The following is a 25787-nucleotide window of genomic DNA, read 5'->3' as shown; positions in this document are numbered from 1 at the left end:
AAAAAAAATTGATAGCTGCTATTAAATGAGGATTACCATCTGAGACATTTATGGCATACAGTATCCATGGGATATGCCATAAATATCTGAGTGCGGGTGCCATTTCTAGGGCAAGCCCCCATCTCCAGAACGGGCGTCACCCAACCCCTGTTCTGCCTAGTGAAGGAATCAGTGGAGAGGTGGCTGTGCACATTCGATTTATTCCTATGGGAGTTGCGAAAACAGCCTCTCACATGATCTGCAGGTGGTTACATTGAACATACAATAACGAATAATGTAGACAATGATGACTATATGACAACATCAACAATAATCATTCTACTGCGGAACTATACTTGGTAAAACATCCAATACCAAAATCATACACAACAAAACTTTTATCCTTATATAATATACAGTATGTATTACATAATTCAAAGAAACTAAATGTGAAAAACAATGGGAAAAATAGATTTATTATACTAAACAGTTCGCCCTGCTTCTTTTCATATAGCCAAACATAGTGGTAAATGATCAAATTCTTGCTGCCTACCAGTGGCAGATCCCTATAGGTCCTTTATGGACGGCCGCCTAGGGCATGAGGCTCCTGGGCGGCCCACGGAAGTCTAAAGACCACATTGCAGCTTTGTCACATTTTTGCCGCAAATTGTGGCAAAAACCATGACAAAACTGAAGGCCCCTCCACTCAATTGTATCCGCGTCCTTTGAACATGGATACAAGTGACATCACTGGGAAGGCAAGGGAACCATTGGTTCCCTTCCCCGCCATTCGCTTTTTTTGTGATGCAAGCTTTGCGTAGCTCCGCTGGATATGGCCTGGTCAGAAGAGACCAGGCCTGCTTCGTCTGAGAAGAGGATGGTGCTGGAACGGGGACAGGTGAGTGTGGCACTAACTACAGGGACGTGTCGCATTCTACAGGGGGCTGTGTGACTTAACTACAGGGGAGCTGTGTGGCACTATCTACAGGGAGTGGGTGTCACTGTCTACATGGGGTGTGTGGCACTATCTACAGGGGGCGTATGGCGCTATCTACAGGGGTGCAGGTTGGCACTATCTACAAGTGGGTGGCGCTATCTACAGGCAGAGGCATAGCTAGGTTCTCCAGCACCCAGGGCAAAGTTTTAGTTTGCCCACCCCCCCCACGAAACTCTTTCCCGACATCTCCTTCCCCCTCACCATGTTTGTTTACTCTACCAATCAATAAGTGTTTTTTTTATGTAACGCGAGCATAAAGCCATTTGTACATTTTACAAGCAATATAGTTCTATATACAACACCAGAACAAAGCTCATTACATATATACAACACCATAACCAAGCTCAGTACATATATACAGCACCAGAACCAAGATCAGTACATATATACAGCATCAGAAAAAAGCTCAGTGCATATATACAGCATCAGAACAAGCTCAGTACATATATACAGTGCCAGAACCAAGCTCAGTACATATAAACAGTGCCAGAACAAAGATCAGTACATATATACAGCACCAGGACCAAGCTAAATACATATATACAGTACCAGAACAAAGATCAGTACATAAATACAGCACCAGAACAAAGCTCAGTACATAAGTACAACATCAGCACAAATACAGCTCAATTTAGTGCAACCCCTGCCGTATAGGTTTCCACTAAATTGTATACAGCTCCCAGCATGGCCCAAACAATGGTAAGGATATGCTGGGAGATGCTGTTTGACCAAAAAAATCATACCACCCATCTCGCTGCAGATCATACAGTGCCCCACATACAGCCCCCTATAAATGGTGCTCCACATATTGCCCACCTCTGTATATAGTGCCTCACATATAGCTCCCCTATAGTGCTCCATATATAGCCCACCCCTGTATATAGCCCCCTTGTAGATATAGCACACCCCTGTATATAGTGTCCAACATAAAGCCCACTCCTGTTGATAGTGCACTGCATATATCTCCCCCTATAAATAGTGCTCCACATATAGCCCACCCCTGTATATAGTGTCTCACATATAGCGCCCCCCATAGTGTTCCACATATAGCCCATCCCTGTATATACCCCGCCTGTATATAGGGCCTCACATATAGCTCCCCCTATAGTGCTCCACATATAGCCCACCCCTATATAGCCCCCTTGTAGATAGAGCCAACCCCTATAGATAGAGCTCCCCTTTGGATAATGTCACTCACATTTTTATTAGGTTAAAAAACGTTACATACTCACCTTAATCCCGTTTCCGCGCCGTCCGGTGGCAATGCAGACCTGCTCTCTTCTGAGCAGGTCTGCTGGGGTTGAACGACGCAAACGGCGCAATAACGTCATCGCGCCGCTTGCGTCTTTGAAACGTGCTAATTGGCAGGGCATGTCATTCTGCCCTGCCAATCAGCACCTTTCATAGACGCAAGCGGCGCGATGACGTCATCGCACCGCTTGCGTCTATGAAAGATGCTGATTGGCAGGGCACTATGACTTTCCCTGTCAATCAGCTCCTTTCAATGACGCAAGCGGCGCAAATTAATATTCTCACCGCTTAAATCCTTGAAAGGCGATGAATGGCCAGGCACAGAACGTACCCAGCCATTCATCGCCTATAGTGCAGGATGGGGTGCCTACAGGCACCCAGATTTATGCAGTTGACCAATAGAATACATTAACCTGATGGGGCCAGGTTAATTATTTTTTTTTTTTTGCTGTGGCCATTCACTTGAAGAAACAGCAGCAGAAGAACATTTTTCCAATACGGTGAATAAGATTATTCTAAATCCAGGAATACTTAGACTGGAGTTATATTTTAATTGTGGGCAGAAAGCATCTTCTTCCTCCACATCTTCCTCAAATATTGTACATGTGCATTTTCATCTGCTAGAATCTAGGGTTCATATATTTTATGTGCACTTAACTTTTTCAGTGCTGCTATGACTCATTGTTACTAAGAAAGCGGATAGTGAGGGCTCCCTGCTCTGTACTTATGACTCAATCTCAAACTATAACGCAGACAAAATAATTTAGAACTAAAATTTATCCTGACTATAAGAATGGAGTATTCTGTAGATTTCAATTCAATTTACATATTGTTCCTCAATGTTCCATAAAAATACAACTTAAAGCTGGCCAAAGACATAAGGCAGCTATTACCCCCAACTCCTACATTAGCATGCTTGACTGAACCCGCATTTTATTATTTCAATAGTGGGTGTATGTAACCTTTAATACCTTTTAAAAGAAATAAAAAAAAGAATCTAAATTCGTTTAACATTTTGCGCTGATTAATTTCCAATTATATCTTTATAGTGATCAGAGCTTGGCGTTTCTGATACAGAGCTCTAAATCTGCTGTATCTACATAGATTTCAAGATAGAATGCCACTAGAGGGAGCATTACTGCATACTGTTATACATTACACTTAAGGGGGTTTTGTGGGGATCAAAAATTATTATCAGTGTAGTCACTGCAGTATGTGAGTACACTCGCTAATATACATTCCGGTCCCCCATCGCACTGATTCTGAGATTTCCATAGATTTTTATATGCGCTGATGGGGGACTGGAAGTCTAGTTGAGCAGTCTTCTTTGATGACGATACGACTCTTCGTCATGTGACCAGCCACATGGGGGACCAGATCAGCACGATGGGGGACCAGAATGTATATAAGTGAGTGTACTCACATACTGCAGTGAGTGCACTGCTAATAATATTTGGCCCCCCACATAACCCTTTTAATAGCAGGATTGTATGCTGTGAGCTACTGTGCTCCCTCTAGTGGAAGCTGCTGACAGTCAGTATGCTATCTTTTAAATGTCTGTGCTATATGTTTGTATATATATATATATATATATATATATATATATATATATTTATATATATGTCCATAAATTAATCAGCACAGGATTTTGGAACTAAAAACTTACAGTAGTTAAGAATAACTCTGAAATCAGAATGATAGAATTAACGATTGTTCGTCCCCATACAGTTTACATTGGCCCGTGTAAAGGGCCTTTAAACGAGCACCGATTGACCTGTAATAATTGGTGCTGTTTATGGGCACATATCTGCCCATGTAAACCCACAATAAGAACTGGCAAAGAGAACATTAATAGATTAGACTTCCCTGTGAGGAAAACTTTAGTTTTACAATTTTTGTTTCTTTTTCATCTGAATAGACTTATATAGAAAACCAGCACTACGAATATATCTTCCAGGCTAAAGCTCATCCAGTGACATGGAAAAGTACTACAGCTAGAAAAGTCAGATATAACCTCACAGGGCCCAGGGTCAACTGCCACCTTTCGTTGATGGAGAGTCTCTAGTTCCCGTTCAGAAACAAAAAGATTATTACATCATTGGGGTAGTATCCTGTCAGGTCTGAACATTCTTACCATTTTCTAGAGCAATTTTAAAATCTGATGTTGTTGGCCTGATATTTTACCATGTATGGCCTCAACCCGACCCCAGTAAATGGTAATAAACCTACTGAAATGAATAGGGTCATAGTCCGGCTATTAGCCTGAAGGTTACTATCTGCTATCCATATTAAAGCATAGAGTTCACAGCTGGGAATAAAGCTATAAAGTCCAGTTTGGCCATACATATGGGTGGGCCAATTCAGACAAGATCTGGCTATTTGAACTCAACGCAAGGACATAATTCTGACTGCATTTTATATCATGCCCTATAATCATTCTCACATTGGGAGTAGTTATGGCTGGTATGATCTCATACATGCTGCAATAGCAAGACAGTTTAATAGGCACATTAAAAGGCACCAGTTGCTTTGACCATCCAACCCGGTCACTTTTTTGTATGGCTAAAATGGGTAGTTGTGTTGACCGATGTATGAACTGCAGGGCTCAGACCTACCGTATTTGACTACTTTCTTCCTGACCATCTCAAGTTATTAAGCAGCCTGCTTATCTACAAAATACTATTAGTGGGACTTTGCAGACATCCATTTCCCTGTATGTGCACCGCTTATTTACCAGGCAATGAGTGCAATGCAATATAAATTGTATGCATAACACATTATTATTTTTCCTTTTATGTCCCTACGCCTCTAAGGGTGACTGAGGATATTGGATCCACACGTTGGAGGTGGATATTGTATATAACAAAAAAAACACTTAAACTTACTAGCACAAACTCAAATAATAAGTGTAGCACATTCCAGATATTATAAGTGGGAATATTTAGTTATGAAGCACAAACAAGGTTCTTAGTCATTTTGCCATGAGAACCTGTAGTTTTCCCCACTGTAAAAAGCTTCCAATTTCTACATTGCAAATTTTCTATTGTGTACACAATCCTAATGGTATAAGAAAAAAAAAGAAACAAAGAAAGAAAAAAACAGGTATGGAAACGAGAGGGAAATTGTAGTTTCTTTCTTTATGCATTGAATGAAATATCGAGTTAGTGCTGTTACGCGCAGAAACCATTCAACCTTTTAAAACAGAACCTATTGATTGTTGTGAACTGCAGACAAAAAGCAAGTCATTAAAGGCAAACAGCATTTAAGAATTTCAGGTTGGGAATCATTACTATGGCAACACTGTGAACAATGTCAGAACAGAATAATCACTTAACTATTTCACAGGGAACACCCACATTATGATCTGCGGACCCGAACAGACACACAATTAGAAAAAGAATAGACGTGCTCAAGACCCTCAGCCTCTAGTTCTAAGTACTGCCTATCATATACTGTATGTGAGAGAATATTCAATGGCAGTGCAGAAAAAGGTGTGATGATCCATAAAATCAGTCTGTCATATATATATATATATATATATACACACATACACACATATATACATATATATATATATATACACACATATATATATATATAACAGGAACAGAGGACACGTAACAGCACCAGGACTTCAATGTTAGGGAGATGTTGGTTTATTCACCACCAGGTGGAAAGAATGAGCAACGTTTTGGTTCACACCTGAACCTTTCTCAAGCTAATTCCAATAGTGCATAGTGCCACATATATATATATATAGGAATACACAGGGTATACAGTAAATAATACAATTAATAATACATATGTTATAAATCAATCAATAAAGAAACAATCATAAAATTAGTGGAAATATATGAATCAATGTGACCAATAAATCGTGCAAAGATTCTTAGATAACATTATAATTACCCTAATAGATGACATCAACTCATAATGAAGGGGAGGAGCAAAGGAATTATATTCCAACACAATTATAATAAAGAAAAACAGAGATTACATAGTAAGACTTACAGTGTCAGCTCTCGGTGATGCATGGAGTAAACAATGGCGTCCTGCGATCAATTGTGCGCATGTGCAAGATGGCGGACTACCGGAAGTGCATATATATATATATATATATATATATATATATATATATGGCACCCACATATTCTGCAGTAGTATATAAAGAGTGCATTGATGAAAGCATGACAAAGGGTCTGGGAAAAGTTCTGTATTGATTAATGAGTACCTAACTTTTCAGGTGACTTTTAAGAATAAGCCGTCATGGGCATGTACATGAGGAATAACACTATTTTTGGACATTATATGACTTTTATTCTGCATTATTTAGCAGATTTCTCCTCTGCAGGCTTTCTCGCTTATTCTCGGTTTTCTCTGAGCTAGTGGGTGGAGCCGAATGGCTATTATGTTTTCTATACACGGCACACATAGAAGAAGAGAATCCTGCTTTCCGAAATCTATCACATATACAAACAAACACACACACACACACACACACACACACAAGCTCAGGGAGGACAGAAACCTCCCATGGAGCAGAAGGGGACGTCTGTAGTCTCTTCAGAGTACTGCAGTCCAGGATATTATACGGCAGTAATGAGCAGTGTAACTAAGAATCCACAACAAGGGTGAGGTATAAAGCTTACCAGCAGCCTGTCCCTTCTCTCCTGCTGCCCCTCCCCTCCCTTTAGACTTCTAAGGGCAGCAGTGTCTGTGTGTCTCTCTCTCTCTCTCTTTGGTACTGCTTCCCTCCCCTCTCTATAGACTATTATGGGCAGAGTATCTGTCTCTTTCTCTCCCTGCTCCCCTCTCCATAGACTTCTATGGGCGGCAACATAGGTGTATCTCTCACTCTGCTACTGCTCCCTCCTCCTGCTCCACCCTCCCCTCTCCATAGACTTCTATGAGTAGACTATGAAGTCAGTCTCCTCTGCTCTCTTAACTACAGACAAATTTTATTGACAACATGGTGACTATACTAGCTGTCAACCAACTTTCCTAGAACAACCTGATAGAGAAGGCAAAGTCAAATTCAAAGTGGCTGTAATGTATATTACTATATATACTAATATATTATTAAAAGGGTTGTCCACCTTCTGACGACTGATAACCTATCCAGCGGATAGGTCATAAGTATGTCATCGGTGTGGGTCTGACACCTGGACCCGGAACCTATAAGCCACTGCGGTGGCCTGCAGGCACCGGATGTTGTGGCACATAATTCTATGTACGGAGCCCGGAAGCAGATGGCTCTGTACATAGCAAAGTGTCCATGCTGCAGAACTACAGGTCTGCTCCTATTCACTTGAATAGGAGCAGAGCTTCAGCACTGCAGCTCGGCCGCTATTCCGTGGCCGGGGCCAACTGCTTCTGGCTTGTACACCCGGTGAACGGAGGCACCGGACCAGCTAATCTGTGCGGGGCCCGGGTGTCAGACCCTCACAGATCATGTACTGATGGATAGGTCATCAGTTGTCAGAAGCTGGAAAACCCCTTTAATGAGGACCTGTCACCCCTCCTGACATTTCTATTTTTGTTAATACTAGTATTCCCCATGAAGTAACAATTCTTGAACATATTATATAGAACTCTGTGTTGTGATGTTCCTCTGGTGGTCTGCCTAACAATTTATGAATAAATTGACAAATGGATGTTACCATTTCCCTTGACACAGTCTGTGTAGGGACCCCCCCCCCCCTCAACTAATAACACCCAATTTTTTCCTTAATCCCTACGAGGAATAACAGAGTAACGGCACAACATAGAGTCCTAAGATAAGATTCTCCAAAATGGGTAATTCAATTATTTACTAGAACAGACATATCAGGACAGATGACAAGTCCCCTTTAACATAATCCAAGAAGCAAGACAACTCATCATAATACAGACGCATATGAGAGCCAGAGTTATAGTGGAAAAATGTAGGTATTGCCCCAATTATCCCACAAGGTAAAGCGCAGAGAAAACAACATGTCTGACTTTTTTTTTTTTTTTTGCGGAGACCCACAAAACACTCAAGAATAAAACTGCCAGGTGCAGGGCCTGAGGAGGTGGAGCATGACACCGGAAATCTCTCTTTGCTTCTCTTTGAACCCTTGTGTGATGCACCACCCTCTCAGGTCCTGCACTTGGCATAACACAGTCTATCAGTTTTGCCCAGAATTTTCTTTTAATGTCCTAAGTATAAAATGTGTGCATGAATGAAATGTTATATCTTCCAATTCCAATTCACTGCTTTGGTTTTAATAAAAATATTATGCACAGCAAAAGCTCCACAGAAATGCTGTGTGTAAACCCAGCCTAGGAAAATCTGGAATGAAAATCGTGCAAATTGATCAGATATGACAAACACGATGTTGCATTTTAATAGAATAAAAAGGTGTAGACTTACTATTGATCTGAGGTTTTTCTCTTTTACCAGTGCAAGAGAAGTCTTGTAGCAGTTTGCAAGGTCCTCTTTATGGCTGTCATTTAATTGTCCTCTTGCTATTGGACCAACAGTGTGAATAACATCTGAAAAAAAATGACAACAACATAACAATTAGATTTACAGTCTTAAACGTGTTAACCCAATCAAATGCATATTTTCAACTCAGTTAAAAGAAAAACATAGTTGCTTTCTTCCAGAAACAGTGCCACCCTTGTCCAGAGGCTGTGTGTGGTACTGCAGTGGCATTACTCCTGCTGTAGCAGCCATAGCGGCTGCTACGTGGCCCGCGACCCCCCCCATGCTCTGTGGCACCGCCAGCAGTCGCAATGGCTGCTACAGCGGTAGCGACAATAGTATCTGCATCCTTAGGAAGCAGATACTATTGAACACTATTTACTAGGCTACAGGCCATGTTCGGTGTGCAGCCTCTCAGGCGCAGGGACAGGATCCCTGCGCAGTCCAGCGTGATGATGTCACTGGAGAACGCTGGCCTTTGCAAGGATCCCATCGGTGTTGATTCTTTGGAGCACCTCTGTTCGTCGTGGGAACGGGACCTAGGTGAGTATAAAGTTTTTTTGTTTTATTTGCTTGGGGGGGTGGTTGTATGGAGCTATCTACAGGAAGGGGGCGGCTGTATAATGCTATCTACAAGGGACAGGTGGGGGCGCTATCTACAGGGGGGCTATATGGAACTACCTACAGGGGGGCTGTATGGCACTATCCACAGGAGGGGCTGTATGGCACTATCCACAGGAAGGGCTGTATGGCACTATCCACAGGAGGGGCAGCATGGCACTATCCACAGGAGGGGCGGTATGGCACTATCTATAGGGGGGCTGTATGGCACTATCTACAGAGAGGGCTGTATGGCACTATCTACGGGGGAAGCTGTATGGCGCAATCTACAGGAGGGGTTGTATGACGCTATTTACAGGGGGACTGTATGGCACTATCAACAAGGGGAAGGTGGGGGCACTATCTACAGGGGGACTGTGTGGCACTATCTACAAGAGGGACGTGGGGGCACAATCTACAAGGAGGGCTGTATGGCACTGTCTACAAGGGGGAGGGGGCTACTATCCAGAGGGGGAAGGGTGGGACTATCTACAAGGGGGACTGTATGGCACAATCTACAGGGGGCTGTATGGCCCAATATATGGGTGGGCTGAATGGCACAATCTACGGGGTGGCTGTATGGCACAATCTACAGCGGGGGCTGTATGGCACAATCTACAGGGGGCTATATAGCACAATCTATGGGGGGCTGTATGGCACAATCTACAGGGGGGGCACTATCTACAAGGGGGGACTGTGCATGGCACCCAGTGGAGTGGGGAGCCCAGTCAGATGTTTGCTATGGGGCCCAGTCTTTCCTAGTTACGCCCCTGAACTCAGTCTCATTTACTTGAATGACACTGAGCTGGAATACCACACACAGCCTATACACAATGTAGCACGGTTTACAGATGAAAATCTTGCGAGATTACGATGTAACCTGTCATTTCAAACGAGATTACGCTTGCCTTGCTGAAATCTCACAGAAAAGATTCAGAAGTGTCAGGATTCTGAATAAACATAACGTCCAGGCTGGTAGTGATGTATATTCATTATCAGGACACTGCAGTAATGTTAGCGATTGTGTAAGTGACTGCACATAACAATATAACTATATCGCTATGTGCAGTGTAAATGAATGGAGAGAAGTACATGACGCTGATTGGTCAGCGTCATACACTCCTCTGTACAACGCCCACTTGGTCTAAAGTAAAAACACGCCCACTTGGGCATTAAGAAACTCATTAGCATAAAGCTAAAAATCGCTCATAAAGTGGTTTCAAATAGATCGTTTTTCTAAATAAAAAGCACTGCTGTCACCTACATTATAACGCCGATCTCCTTATATAGGAGAAAGGGGACTTATAATGTGGTGACAGAGCTTCTTTAAGGGGAACCCATAATTATATTTTAGGGCACTACCCACCAGCATGTGGTTATACTGCTGGCGTTTAGTGTCCTAAACATGCTCCTCTAAAAACTGTCCGTTTTAGCATTTTGTCTAAAATGCTAAAACGGACAGTTTTTAGAGGAGCATGTTTAGGACACTAAACCCCAGCAGTATTACGTCATTCTGGGGGTTTACTCTCCTGAAATCTAGTGACCGGTTCTCTTTAAAAAAAGAACAAATTTATATTACATTTTATGAGAAGAAATGCATTTTCCTTTACAGCAATTCAAAAGCAGGCGCAGAAATATTACATTACACCGCACCAGTATATAATTTGGCAGTGTATATCTAAAATCTAAAAGGTGAGAGGCTGCCAGGGTTATTTTTAGCTTGTTGGTAAGAAACACTTTCATTACAAGTAGCTAAGCACAGCTTTATAAGATTACAGCTCTTGAAATATATTTTACACATTATGTTGTTAATTCCTTGCTTCTACTTTACAGACAAAGAAAGTTAAAATGAGCAGCACATGTACACATCATTGGTTCCAGGGCATGGAGTAAACCGCACTCTGATATATGTAAAGGATATGTTTAGCTGTTAATGTTGGGGATGAAAAGTCAACTACTGAGAAAATAAAAATTCTCTAAGCACTTTAAGCTTCCAACTATAAAATATATCTATAAACTGTAGCTATAAGCATACTTGCCAATTCTACCGGAATGTCCGGGAAGAAGGGTAGACCTCCTGGGTACCACGAGTCCCCTTCAAAATATACTCACCTCTCCCCGTTCCTGCAGTCCTGTTCTCCCTTGGGGCCGGGACTATTGTGATTCATATGACGGAGGTTTAGGGCACGTCCTATATAACTGGGTGGGGCATAAGGTAAACACTTTGCTGCTTCATACAAAGCCTACAGAATATCACTGTTTTCCCTTCTCAAAATTTGGCAAGTAAGATCGTAAATTATTGAGTTGTCCCAAGTTCTATTTAGACAATAAGAGCTGTTTCTGAAGAATCTGGGTGTGGCCTAATTTACAGCTACCGCAGGAGTCGTCTTCCAGTGATGAAAGGGCGTCGCTGTATAATTATGAAGAGATGCAGTTCAGGACTCTAGGAAAGCTATGAGATAATTGGTAAGCACCGAGCGTTCCCAAAAACAGTAGCGCATACACACACACATGTATGTATATCTCTCTCATATATATATATATATATATATATATATATATATATCTATATATATATACACACACACACACACAGAGATATGAATAGGAAACAGATAAGAAAAAAATAGTGTAATGACAGGGATAGGGAAACAGACAAGTGAGCCCTAATCTACCCGCCACTAAGTCCCTGCCTACTTGCAACGACCCGCCCTAGGCGACGGGGTACAACTGGGCGACGGTCCCTACACTCAGTAAGTGCACGACAGACAACCAGACAAGGAAACACAGAACAAAGGGAAACAGGGCAGTTGCCCACGGCAACACCGTGAGCAACAAGAGTAGTAAACGAGCCGAGTCAAACCAGGAGAGTACGAGGTGCCAAACGCAGAGCAGGAGAGTAGTGAACAAGCCGAGTCAAACCAGGAGTGTACGAGGTACCAAACGCAGAGCAGAAGAGTAGTCAGTAAGCCAGGGTCAATACGAAGCAGGGACAAGTAGTTCAAGAAGCTGCAGCAGGGCCAGGAAACCAACAGAGAAGAATCACAAGCAAGGAGGAACAGGAAAGGCAGGTATAAATAGACAGAGGGCGGGAGCTAGCTCCGACTGGCCAGGCTGTGATAGGCTCTCCCACTCCTAAGCCTGCCATCCTGAGTGGTGGAAGATGGAGTCAGTCTCACAGACATAGAAGCAGGTGCAGACTGATTACCTATGGGCGTGGATACAGAAGCTGTGCCTGGCAGATCCTTAACAAATAGACATAGGAGGCCGGGTCAAGAACTTAGAGTTACCTTTTTACTGCTACAATCTGAATTTGAAGTGTCATTGCTATTACAGCCCATGAGATGCCCACATAGAAAAGTATCAGCCTGAATACCATTTACTTGGTGAAAATTAAAACAGAGAAATTTTTCCTACACTGCCAGTACATTTTTCAGACTAGATTTTTTATTGTCAGAAATATGAGATTTAGATATCTATGGTTAGTAATATGAGTGCAAAATCTGTACTGGTCTCCATATATAAGGCAGAGAGACCTATTGTGCCCCTTCACGCTCTAATGCCCAGGTGTAACTTCAACTCTGCACCCCCTATATTTATGCTCTTATATGAATTCTATAATACTACAGATTCTAAATTAGTGCAAAATAATCTTTGGAAGTCTATCCCCAATTGACCTTTCATCTGCTTTCTACACTAAAACAGACTCCCTATTTAAAGAGTAACTACACTTTCATCAAACTTTTCATATGTCATAGAGACATAACAAAAGTTTTGATGCGTGGGGGTCCGGCTGCTAAGACCCCCACCGCTGCTGAAACTAAGGCGCAGAAGCGCATGGCTGAGCGCTTCGCATCTTCGGCTATGATCTGCGCTTCCTGTCAGGCTGAAGACGGCTCACATAGAACGTGTACGTGAGCCATCTTCAGGCTGTCGAGGAGCGCTGATCACAGCCAAAGATGCAAAGTGCTCAGCTGAACCCTTCTGCACCTTCGTTTCAGCAACTGTGGGGGTCTCAGCACCCAGACCCTCACCAATCTAAACTTTTGATATGTCTCTATGACAAATCAAAGGTTTGATGTAAGTGCAGTTACTCTTTAATGACTAAATAGAGTACTTTACAACCCAATACTGATGATAGCGAATCACTAAATACCCAAAGGTAATTGTGAGGAGGGTATGATGCAAAAGCTGATAGCATATATCCCAGGTGGCCCAGTAATTAGGACATACTGTAAAACTATGCTTTTATGCTGCATTAAGAAAACTATTGGAAAATATAGCTGAGCATACAGCACTGTTTTTTTCAGGTAATGTGACGAACACCCTGATGGAAACCGGATGAAACCCATTAAAGTCAATGGGGTCATTCGGTTGCTGTTGGTATCATGTAAAAGATCCGGCACTACCATTATTTTAGTTTTTCTGTTCCTATGAAAGAAAAGAAAAACAGAAATAAGAACCCAGTTGTAAACTCAGCCTTACACCTTCTGCTGTGCTATGCATAAGCAAAGAAATCCTTACAAACCTTTTATAGAGGTTGCCTCATCACAGACAACCTATTTACTAGACGAGTCAGAGTGCTGGGTTTAAGTTATAAAATAAAAAAAGCAAATACCCTTTCTACATATCTAAACTAAGGTGGCATCAATCATAAATAAATCCACTACAGAGCTCTACGGGGACAGCAGAATTTGGACGACAGGGAAACTACTTTCTGAAACAGATTTTACCGAATAATTTTACCTTATAAATCAGCCCCCAAGAATGACATTTTTGCTTGACCAGTTTCTTGGAAACCTAAAGAATCTTGGCTTTAGAGAAGGGGGAGGTCATGTGGATATTTCCAAGCGGATTGTCCTTTCACACTATGATTCCAGTTTGAAATATCAAGGTATTTGGTGAACACTCAACAGTTCCGTTTTAACTTGTGAACGATTCACAACTAGTTATTTTACTTGGGATTAGGGTCATCAGCTGTTGCAGGGGAGTAGGACATTGTAGTGTGGCACTGAAAAGGTGGTCTGGGGGAAATACAAAGTAAATGCTGTCCCATCCCGATTCAAAATTTTCTCAGCTAAAGGAAGAATATATTCTAGTCTATTCAGTACAAACACTCATATAAATATAGTACAATAGCCTTTATATGGTAAGAAGCATCAGAATGGTAGATTGAGAGAGCAAAACACTGGATAAATAGATATCAATCTCAATTTCTTATCGATTATAAAAAAAACAAAAAACACTTTCTGTCCTAGAACGAATATCCTTGGCTATTATAAATTAAATCAAAATCTACCATCAAATCCACTAAGACATAAATAATAAGAAACAATACAACATAAAGTATTTCTCTATTTGATGTTTTGCATCCAGAAAGCTATAACGATTCTGATTTTATATGTTGTAAAAACATATAAAAAAAAATAAATACCATCATTTACACTTTATCTAGATGGGGTTCCTGAGCTCTGATCTTGATGATGATGATGGTGCCATATGGCCAGACTCTTCCAGCTCATCCAAAGACCGTGTCAGAGACCATGCGTACAGTGAAAACGTTTGCTGTGCTAAGTACAAGATGAAGCTCTGTCATATATGTATCTCATACTTGTATGTACAAATACAGCATAACCCACATCATTACTGAATTGTCTCTTCTGTCAGCTGACCCGATTACCTAAATATAGTGGCAGATATTTAACATTTTAGTGATCAGAGAATAATTGCAATTAATCATCCATTTGAACATCGGATAGCTATTTAAAGGGGTTGTCCACTAAAGACAACTTTTGTTCCGATGCCCTTTTAGGGTAAATGTACACTACCCTTACAGTTTGGTGGCATGAGAAATTCTTACCCTGGTACTGTATCTGCAGCTGGTCATGAGATGTTCCAACAGTCACACTAGCAAATTATAACGGCTAGTTTTAATGGGACAACCCCTTTAAGTGTAAGTATACCTTTGCTGAACCTACTTTTATTTTAGTTTAAAACTTATTTTTATTGTTTTTTCAATATATAAAACAATACAAAAAGTAATTTTATCTGAATAAGTATATCATTCAGAGATTAATGTATAGATTTGTCATACATGGCAATTAACGGATGAGCTATACCATCAATATAATTCAACCTCAAACGAAAAAAGGGTTGAGGTGAAGGAAAAGAAGGTAACGAGGGAAAGGGAGTGTAAGGGCTGCTGAACCTACTTTTATACAGCAAGGAATTACATAAACAGAAAGCAAGAAAACGGTAGGGATTTCAAGTCCCTAGGGATCGTCTTGTTGACGCATGAGCAGACAGACTGTCCTAGGTACAGTGAAGGAAATAAGTATTTGATCCCTTGCTGATTTTGTAAGTTTGCCCACTGTCAAAGACATGAACAGTCTAGAATTTTTAGGCTAGGTTAATTTTACCAGTGAGAGATAGATTATATTTTTAAAAAAAACTGAAAATCACATAGTCAAATTTCTATATATTTATTTGCATTGTGCACAGAGAAATAAGTATTTGATCCCCTACCAACCATTAAGAGTTCAGCCTCCTCCAGACCAGTTACACGCTCCAAATCAACTTGGTGCCTGCATTAAAGACAGCTGTCTTACATGGTCACCTGTATAAAAGACTCCTGTCCACAGACTCAATTAATCAGTCTGACTCTAACCTCTACAACATGGGCAAGACCAAAGAGCTTTCTAAGGATGTCAGGGACAAGATCATAGACCTGCACAAGGCTGGAATGGGCTACAAAACCATAAGTAAGACGCTGGGTGAGAAGGAGACAACTGTTGGTGCAATAGTAAGAAAATGGAAGACATACAAAATGACTGTCAATCGACATCGATCTGGGGCTCCATGCAAAATCTCACCTTGTGGGGTATCCTTGATCCTGAGGAAGGTGAGAGCTGAGCCGAAAACTACACGGGGAGAACTTGTTAATGATCTCAAGGCAGCTGGGACCACAGTCACCAAGAAAACCATTGGTAACACATTACGCCATAATGGATTAAAATCCCGCAGTGCCCGCAAGGTCCCCCTGCTCAAGAAGGCACATGTACAGGCCCGTCTGAAGTTTGCAAATGAACATCTGGATGATTCTGAGAATGATTGGGAGAAGGTGCTGTGGTCACATGAGACTAAAATTTAGCTCTTTGGCATTAACTCAACTCGCCGTGTTTGAAGGAAGAGAAATGCTGCCTATGACCCAAAGAACACCGTCCCCACTGTCATGCATGAAGGTGGAAACATTATGTTTTGGGGGTGTTTCTCTGCTAAGGGCACAGGACTACTTCACCGCATCAATGGGAGAATGGATGGAGCCATGTACCGTCAAATCCTGAGTGACAACATCCTTCCCTCCACCAGGACATTAAAAATGGCTCGTGGCTGGGTCTTCCAGCACGACAATGATCCGAAACATACAGCCAAGGCAACAAAGGAGTGGCTCAAAAAGAAGCACATTAAGGTCATGGAGTGGCCTAACCAGTCTCCAGACCTTAATCCCATCGAAAACTTATGGAGGGAGCTGAAGATCCGAGTTGCCAAACGACAGCCTCGAAATCTTAATGATTTACAGATGATCTGCAAAGAGGAGTGGGCCAAAATTCCATCTAACATGTGTGCAAACCTCATCATAAACTACAAAAAACGTCTGACTGCTGTGCTTGCCAACAAGGGTTTTGCCACCAAGTATTAAGTCTTGTTTGCCAAAGGGATCAAATACTTATTTCTCTGTGCACAATGCAAATAAATATATATAATTTTGACAATGTGATTATTTTTTTTTTTTTTATATAATCTATCTCTCACTGGTAAAATTAACCTAGCCTAAAAATTCTAGACTGTTCATGTCTTTGACAGTGGGCAAACTTACAAAATCAGCAAGGGATCAAATACTTATTTCCTTCACTGTATGTGGTGCCCCCAGGATACACTGCTGTTAAGTATACAGTAGTTGGTAATGTCCACATGGAATATGTTACAACATAGCGCCATCTATGGGTAAGGTTAGGTGAGGTGAGGGTGCACAGTTCTACACGTTGTAGTCAATGTGGGCTACTCAGTACGAAAAATAGTCTCTAGGAAATGTACTCCAGTCCCGGTAACTACATATGAAGAAATTATTGACCTAGTCTACAAGTACGGAGCGCCTCTGGGCTCATGAATGAGAATGTGGGAAATAAAAATAAAATTTATGAGCAAATATAAATGCTTTATGGTCTACAGTAAACTTCTCATTGACTGTGCTAATAAGCCGACAGTCCAAGTAGAAGCGTGTTTACTAAGTTCTCTTCACGCATTCATAACCACAATCTTTATACTTCGACAGCTCCAATATAACTCTCGATGCGGTCAGTCATTATTCACCACATTTATTCTTTCTGAGATAGTCATCAGTTGACTTAAGAAACAAAAGGATAAAACAACACAAAGCGCTCAAAGTTAATTTGGACTTTAAGGGAAGATTTACACAGCAGTAACCCCTATATTATCTGGAGAACTGGACAGGCTGGAAGTCAAGAGTCAGAAAAGGAAAATCACCTCTACAACTTATAATAATCCTTTATTTCCTCTGCTTCATTTACCTGACTCTACATTATTGAAGGAGCTAATAATCACTTTCAATCAGGAATGTGATCATTGATATATATTAATGCTGAGAACTAAATTGTTGTACTACAATAATAGCATTTAGAAAGGTTCCAAAGCTCTTACTGAACAAGGGCCACTTCATATCCATTAGAATAAGTGTTACACTGCGGTATTTCTTTACATCCTGGCAAAAATCTCTGATTTTCAGATTATAGAATAATAGGTGGACTCATTATAAGTTTAGAACTATGTATTAAAAAAAGTTTTCACTATAGTAAAATGCTCTGCTAATAGCCATAAGGGTAACAAATGAAGCATTTTCCTTAAAAAGATTTCCATTGGTTAGTGACAATTAGAACTAAATTTCATTATGAGTTCTATAGGCTAAATAATATACAGTATATATGCCAGTAGTAGTCTTAACGCCTAGCTACAGGTTTGCAGACATTTCACAGACAGAGATTTAACATTCCTTAGTTGTTACGAGCAAAAAAACAAAAACGCAAACTAACACGATATTAGCTTGTGAAGTTAAAGAAATATACCAGCCGTTGACATTTATCGCCTATGCACCAGATCAGGGCCGTTCTTTAGGCAGGGCTCAGGCGTTCAGGAATCCACACTTGTTGCTACAAGCAACGGAATCAATAGCGTAGTCGACTACGCTATTGATTCAGTCAAAACGACGAAACCCTTGCACAACAGAGACAAACGGAAACCATTGGCACCGGATCCGTCACCATTGAAATCAATGGTGATGGAAACGGAAACCTTTGGTTTCCGTTTGCGTCAGTCAGGGTCCCGTTCCGGCAGATAGCTCCAATGGAACAGGACCCTGGCGCAGATGTGAACGAAGTCTAAGAGTGTATTCACACAAGTGGCAGATTTTTTTGCAGATATTTCTGCGACTGAAAAGGAGTTGCATTCATCTACATGGAACTTGCAGAAATCCAAACACCTGCTGCAGAAATAACCCCATTCAGATGAATGGAACGTAAACTTCTGCAACAAAATCTGCCACGTGTGAATCCACACTTAGGCCTCATGCACACGACCGTAGTGGTGTGCACGGCCCATAATTTGCGGCTCGGACGGCCGCGGAGTGTCACCCGCAAATCATAGGCCATGCACATTGCCGTGTGCATTCATTTCAACGAGCCTGGACCGCAAAATGCGGCCGCAATAAAACATGTCCTAACTTTTTGCGGTCCAGGTTCCCGGGCAATAAACGGACCATGGAAACCACGGTCGTGTGCATGGGCCCATTGAAATGAATAGGTTTGTGTACATGGGGCATAAGTAGAAACTGAGGATTTGGATACCTTGTACTAGTGATCAATGGGGGTCTCTCCACCGTTCGTTAGTTAGTTAGTTAGTTAGTTAGTTAGTTAGTTAGTTAGTTAGTTAGTTAGTTAGTTAGTTAGTTAGTACCTATCTTATATATAGGTGATAATATTAACTATTGGAATACCCCTTTAACAACAAAGGCACATGACATCCCATTCTATTCAAATAATAACCTGAAACATATTGATAAACGGTTTACTAATAACAAACATAAATCCATACAGACAAAATATGAAGAGAGTAAATTGATTTACTGGCTGACACAAAAGCAGTCGACAACCAGATTTACAATTTGTTCCCTGCAAAAAATATTTATTATTTAACAAAAATAAAAATAAACAACATGAAAAAACACCACACTTTGGCTCTTGGCTACAAATGAACAAAAAATTTGAATGCATTGTCATCACGCGAGTGTCATTAAATTCCTAACTTTTAACTGAGCTGTGCTAATTAATATAAGCCTAGAAAACCCATGCTGAGTCTTGTTTTATTAGTTGCAAACAGTATACATACTAATCACACAAATCTAATTAAAGCTCCCTGAACACCCCAAAGGTGACGAAAGAAAAAGAAAAAACACTTTGTAATAATAAATCCCGTAATAAATGTATTTGTTCATGAGAAACACAATGGACTGTCAAAAATAATTATTTATGGTTACACAATGCTACTTTTTTCCATTCTGGATAATTAACTTTTTTTATTTTAAAAAATCTGCACAGATAATAATAACAACAACACTAATAATAGGTATTTTTAATAATAGGTATGTTTTGAGTCTGAGTGTTTTTGATAGATAATGTTTTTTTGTAGGAGCTTGAGGGCACTCATTAAAAGTGACTAGCTCAAAGTCAAGATGCCCCTTTGCAGCCACTTTGAAGAAAATATTAGGGAATTACATAAATATCAATATTGTATCAAAATATTGAGAACATCTCTATTTAGTCACTAACAGGTATTAATAATGGCCATGCAAGATGATGGGGAATTTAGAACTGCCCACATTTGCCTAGCAAATCAGTGTTATGTTAGCCTGTACTCAAGACTCCATTAAAAGACTAGACTCCAGACAGGTTGGGAGTCCACCACAACTAACGTAATACTAATAATAATATACTGTAATATATATATATATATATATATATATATGAATACAATAGTACGTTTCTCTTACCTACCTAACCTCTAACTGTGAATTCATTATAATGTGAACCAAGTATTAAAATGCAGTTACACAGTGGATCAGAAAGACCTAATAAATTAGTATCTCTATACCCATTGTCTTCCACAATATGATCATATAAAATATCTGTTATAAATGTAGACCAACTCCATAAAGCAGTGGCCAGCAACGTTCCGCACTCCAGCTGTTGTGAAACAACAACTCCCAGCATGCCCTGACAACCAAAGGCTTTATTTAGTATTCCTTCCAAATGCTGTCAGGGCATGCTAGGAATTGTAGTTTCACAGCAGCTGGAGTGCCGAAGGTTGCTGACCCCTGCCATAAAGGTTTCTCCGCTTTGGACAATTTCTACTTTTTAGAATGGTTCCTTGACAATAAGCTTATGACAAAGTGTCCCTCTGCTGGGACCATCAGCGATCAGCTGTAATTTATTGGGAAACCTAACAGTAAGTGTTTAGATTCCCTGCAGCGCCACCACAGGGGAAATTAAGCATTACACAGTGCCCATTCATACGAATGAGTTGTCTGTGTAATGCAGTACAGGACAGCTCCTCCAGAGTGAGAGGTGCTCTTTGTAGCTGCTCTCCACTCCGGCCAAGAGATGAGAATCTGCAAAAGAGGTCCCCACCTCTCTATTAATTTAGAATTCCATAATAGGGTGTATGAAAATGGATTGTCTAAACTTGACCAATTCATTGTTAATTTGAAATAAAATTATAAGTAAAAGTGTCTATTCTGTGGGATTCTATAAGCTTGCTTAAAAAGCAATCACATGGCCATCTGCCATCATTTTAAAAGTTGAGAATACCCTTTTAACTCAAATATAACAACATTTATAAATGCATAAACATATACATATATACTATATACTCCTTAAAGGTTATAAACCAACTTAAACCCACATAGGGGAATGAAAACCAAAAAATAGCTTTATGAGTCACTGATTGGTCAGCGTCATAAACTCCTCTGTACAACGCCCAGTTGGTCAAAAGTAAAAACACGCCCAGTTGGTCATTAAGAAACTAATTAGCATAAATCTAAAATTGCTCATAACGTGCTCAAAAATGATCGTTTTTCAAAATAAAAACCACTGTTGTTATCCACATTACAGCGCCGATCAGATTAGGTAGGAGATAGGGCACTTCTAATCTGGTGACAGAGCCTCTTTAAGGTTTAAAATAGGCTGGTCATTAAGGGGTTAAGGAGTAAAATTATTGTGTGTAATTTGTTTTACATTTTTAGATACAGCTGCTCTGTATTCTCTATACACAGCACTGTATCTAGCGCTATGACCTGAATCCGTCAGTCCCGCGGTTATGACGTGTACAGGATTCAGCGTAAGATATAACTGCTCTGTATACAGAATAAAAGCAGCTGTATCTCAAAAGGTAAAACAAATTTTTAATAAAGACTTTTTAACAAGTTACAGCAAACACATTGACTGACCTGTTTATATTTAAAAAAAATAATGCCCATCAAAAGGTTTAAATTTACATTAAAGGTTTACACTTAGCCAATTTTTTTCATACACAAAACATAAAATAAAGAAAGCCATGTTTAACATTGAATAATGCATGTTTGTGAACAGGCTCTAAATTGACGTTACTTAGGTTTCTAATGTTTGTACAGACTTTATATAGCACCTGTTAATCTAGTGAAATATTTATACATCTGTTTTAAATTAGATAACTATTAAAATGCAAAAATGAGCCAACCAATTATAACAGACATATAAAGTTATGAATAAAGTGCTATTAATGCAAAGGGAAAACACAATCAGAGCGTAAAAAAAACGTTCTAGAAAGTTAGTAAATAAAAAATATTTGGTTTGACCATTTGTTGACCAGTAATTGTCGTTTCACAATCATCAAAGTATTCCAGATAGCATATAAGCTAGACTTACTAGAAGAAATTTAAAAAAAAGGCCCTTATATGCTAAGATATGAACACATGAAATTACAGGTCCATCGCCTGAGGCTGCACTACTGAGAGATTCTAATGACCAATGACCCCTTCTGATTCTGTTAGGAACAGTGTTGTCCCGAAGATTGTGTGTAGATTCAAATTAGGGTCATCTTACTCGGCCTGACGTGGGTCGTGTAAACGAGCACTGATCAACGAGATGGCTCGTTGATCAGTGCTCGTTTGCTCCTTTCACAAGGCGAAATGTATGGGGACGAGCGATCGTTACTACCATGCATTACCAACATGTCGGAGATGTGCTGCCGGCAACAATAATATTTCTTGCACCTTAACTATACAATCAGCCATTGAGCCAGCGTTTGCTCATTTATCGGCTGATCATTGCCCTCTTTATACAGGGCAATGAATGGGAACGAGTATTCACATGAACACTCTTTTTCCCGAATATTGGCACGTGTAAAAGGGCCTTAAATCCTCTGCACCTAACAGATCCCGATGAGAGCATTTCCTGTTCTGATTTCTCAGATCAGCAGTGCAGACTACTGCAAGTGATCATATCTCAATATTTTCAATTTGTAACATACAATGATGTGACTTATCTAATGCCAATCTGTTAGGTTTCCTTTTATATGATGCTTACAAGGTATTTTGCAAGGCTGACATTAGGTTATGTAGCTAAAATAAATGGCCAGGCACATCCTATCCTGGTATGTTCATACCTATAAAGTAATAGAGCAACATAGTCGTTCATCTTTAGTGCTCTGAATGTGGTTATGTCGATGTTACTAACCATGTCCAAACCCAGTGCCACTCTACTGCTCGTGGCTGCCGACTCTCTGCTCACCCATGGGCCCTGTCGCGTCTCACTGATGACTGGCCCACTCTGCTGACGTCACGCATGCAGCAGGCTAGAGAAGATCCACCAGAGTATCTCTACCAGTGAATAAGGTATTTTATGTATTGCATGTATCCTAACTTTAACCCTGGCCTTACTCTTGTCCCTGGATTTCACTTTGTCTTGTTTCTTTGGATTTATCTTCTGTTACTTCTTGCTTGACTTCCTGGTGTCGACCCCTGACTTGGCTCCTCGTTACATTCTTGTCTTCTCCTCTGGTTTGTCGCACCTTCTACTGCTTCGCCTTTACCAATCTCCAGCTGTGTTGCAAACTAAGCTTCAGCTAGTCATACCATGTATCTGCTGTCAATCAGGGACTACTCTGGGGACTGTGATCTGGAAATGTGACCGGAAAAGCCATACCTCCTTGCAGGGGTTCCAGGGTGAAAAATGGGGAGATTCCTTAGACTCTGAACCGCAGTTTTGCCAGTGTCAAGCCAATCGTGGTAAAAGAATACACTTGTGTGGATTAGAACTCTAACAATCTAAAAATGCCATATTTTTATAATTCTAAGTAGTTTTGCAAGAAAAAAAATAACAAGTTTAAGGGTAGAGATAAAGTAACCTTTTAGGGCATATTCACACGCAGTAGCAAAATACGTCTGAAATTCCGGAGCTGTTTTCGCCTGAAAACAGCTCCTGATTTTCAGACGTTTTTGTAACTACTCGCGTTTTTCACGGCGTATTTTACGGACATTATTGGAGCTGTTTTTCAATGGAGTCAATGAAAAACGGCTCCAAAACCGTCCCAAGAAGTGACATGCACTTCTTTGATGCGGGAGTCTTTTTACGTGCTGTCTTTTGACAGTGACACGTAAAATTACACCTCGTGGGAACAGAACATCGTAAAACCCATTGAAAGCAATGGGCAGATGTTTGTAGTCGTAATGGAGCCGTTTTTTCAGGCGTAAAACGCCCGAATTACGTCTGAAAACAGTGTGTGTGAACATACCCTAATAATTCACTGGTATTTGGTTAACAGTCAAATATTCTATCACAGAGTCGTATTTCCATCATTTAAGAAAACTAAGGCTTAAATATGGTTCGGTATAAAAGGGAACCTGTCACCTTCTTTCTCCCTTCTATACTGTTCACACTGCGATGTACCCACTGATACTACAAGTGGTCCTCACTATCAATCACATACAGTATATAACAGTGAAGAAGTAATTGAGATGACCTCAGATGTATACCCTGAGAATTTAAGGACGAGGAAGAGTCCGTTGTATTCCTGAGCTGCTCATGCAACCCCACCTCCAGCCTATTGACTACTGTGCCAGCAACTTCCTGCCTCCTGCTTGCGTCAATTAATGGGCGCAGGCGAGGTTGCATGAGAAGCTCAGGAATATGATAGACTTTTCTTGATCCCGATATGCTCAGCGTACACATTTCAGGTCATTTAAATACGACACAGGAAAACTTTTCGATGAAATTGCAGAGGAATTGTTCATCATCATATGGGATCGACAGTGAAGACTTTCATTCCCATTGTGTACATCAAAGTGTGAGTCGTTTTGGAGAGAGAAAGGAGGTGATAGGCTCTCTTAAAGGCATTTCAGCATCCAATGTTTTATATTAGGGAAATGCGGCTCAATAATGGGAAATTTTCTTGATGAAGAAATTCCAATGAAGAAAATTAGGTTTTGCTAATATCTTACTAAGAGAAATATCACTGTGCAATTGACATATCTATAAAACGTTTAGTAACTTTGCTAGAACTTTGTAGAGTTATTCAAATTGACATTTCTGTTTTTGCTAACAAAACCCCAATATAAATTGAGACCCCAAAGAGAATTCGTACTCCACACAATCACAACACGTACAAGGCTGGGACCAAAGAAGGGGTTCTATGTCTGGTGCAGACCCCTTTAGTCAGCCTGGGTGGTAGAGGAACCATATAGTCACATTAGGTGGTGAAGGCCCCAGGGCACATGCTGTAGATGCCCTGCTTATAATCCAGCCCTGCTCGCTGGTAACAGGAAACAAGCAGAATCAAAGCAAATGTCTAATTTGGCCTTACACTTGTTGGTATGTAAATCTAGGACATATTAACCCACATTTATTTTGGTGTATACGCCAGGTTGTGGCATACACTGCACCGCTAAAATGTTGCATGTGATGAAGTTTGACTTTACTCCAAATTTCTCCCATATTGGTGAGCAACATGAAAAGTGGGCATAGTCAACGAAGAAGACGTAGGCTAGTTTCCATTTATTACAAATTTTGCCTCAAATCTACATCTGGTCAAAATAACCATAGATTTAATTTCTCACTGACTGACAAACTGTTAAAAATTTCATATTTTCAATAAATTTTGCGCAAATCACTCCTTGCTTAGACTGATGTAAAAACTATAGTCTTGCATGTTTAAACGTGGTCTATTATGGCGATTTCACATTACCTAAAAAAATTAAAAAAATATAAGTGAAATATACATTAAAATAAATTAAAACTTTTTTTCCATAAATTATTAAATATAACATTAACTTGTCCTCAACTGGTCCTGGTCTCACCTGGCATGTTACTTTGAGTTTATTTTTTCATTTTACATTTGTTTATCTCTGCA

The 25787-nt window shown here is 40.3% G+C and overlaps 1 protein-coding gene across 1 annotated transcript in view; it reads right to left on the bottom strand.

The window, feature by feature from the left end:
• MACROD2 (mono-ADP ribosylhydrolase 2) overlaps positions 1-25787 on the bottom strand; it is a 1597693-nt gene that overhangs the window by 481412 nt on the left and 1090494 nt on the right. The window contains exon 6 of the mRNA XM_075864535.1: positions 8622-8743. Within this exon, the coding sequence (XP_075720650.1) occupies positions 8622-8743 (122 nt within the window). The remainder of the gene's footprint in view (positions 1-8621; positions 8744-25787) is intronic.

This window comes from Rhinoderma darwinii, chromosome 4, assembly GCF_050947455.1.
Source record: "Rhinoderma darwinii isolate aRhiDar2 chromosome 4, aRhiDar2.hap1, whole genome shotgun sequence".
NCBI lineage: Eukaryota > Metazoa > Chordata > Amphibia > Anura > Rhinodermatidae > Rhinoderma > Rhinoderma darwinii.
Note: the sequence above shows the minus strand (reverse complement) of the source record. Positions and strands in the feature narration are given on the sequence as shown.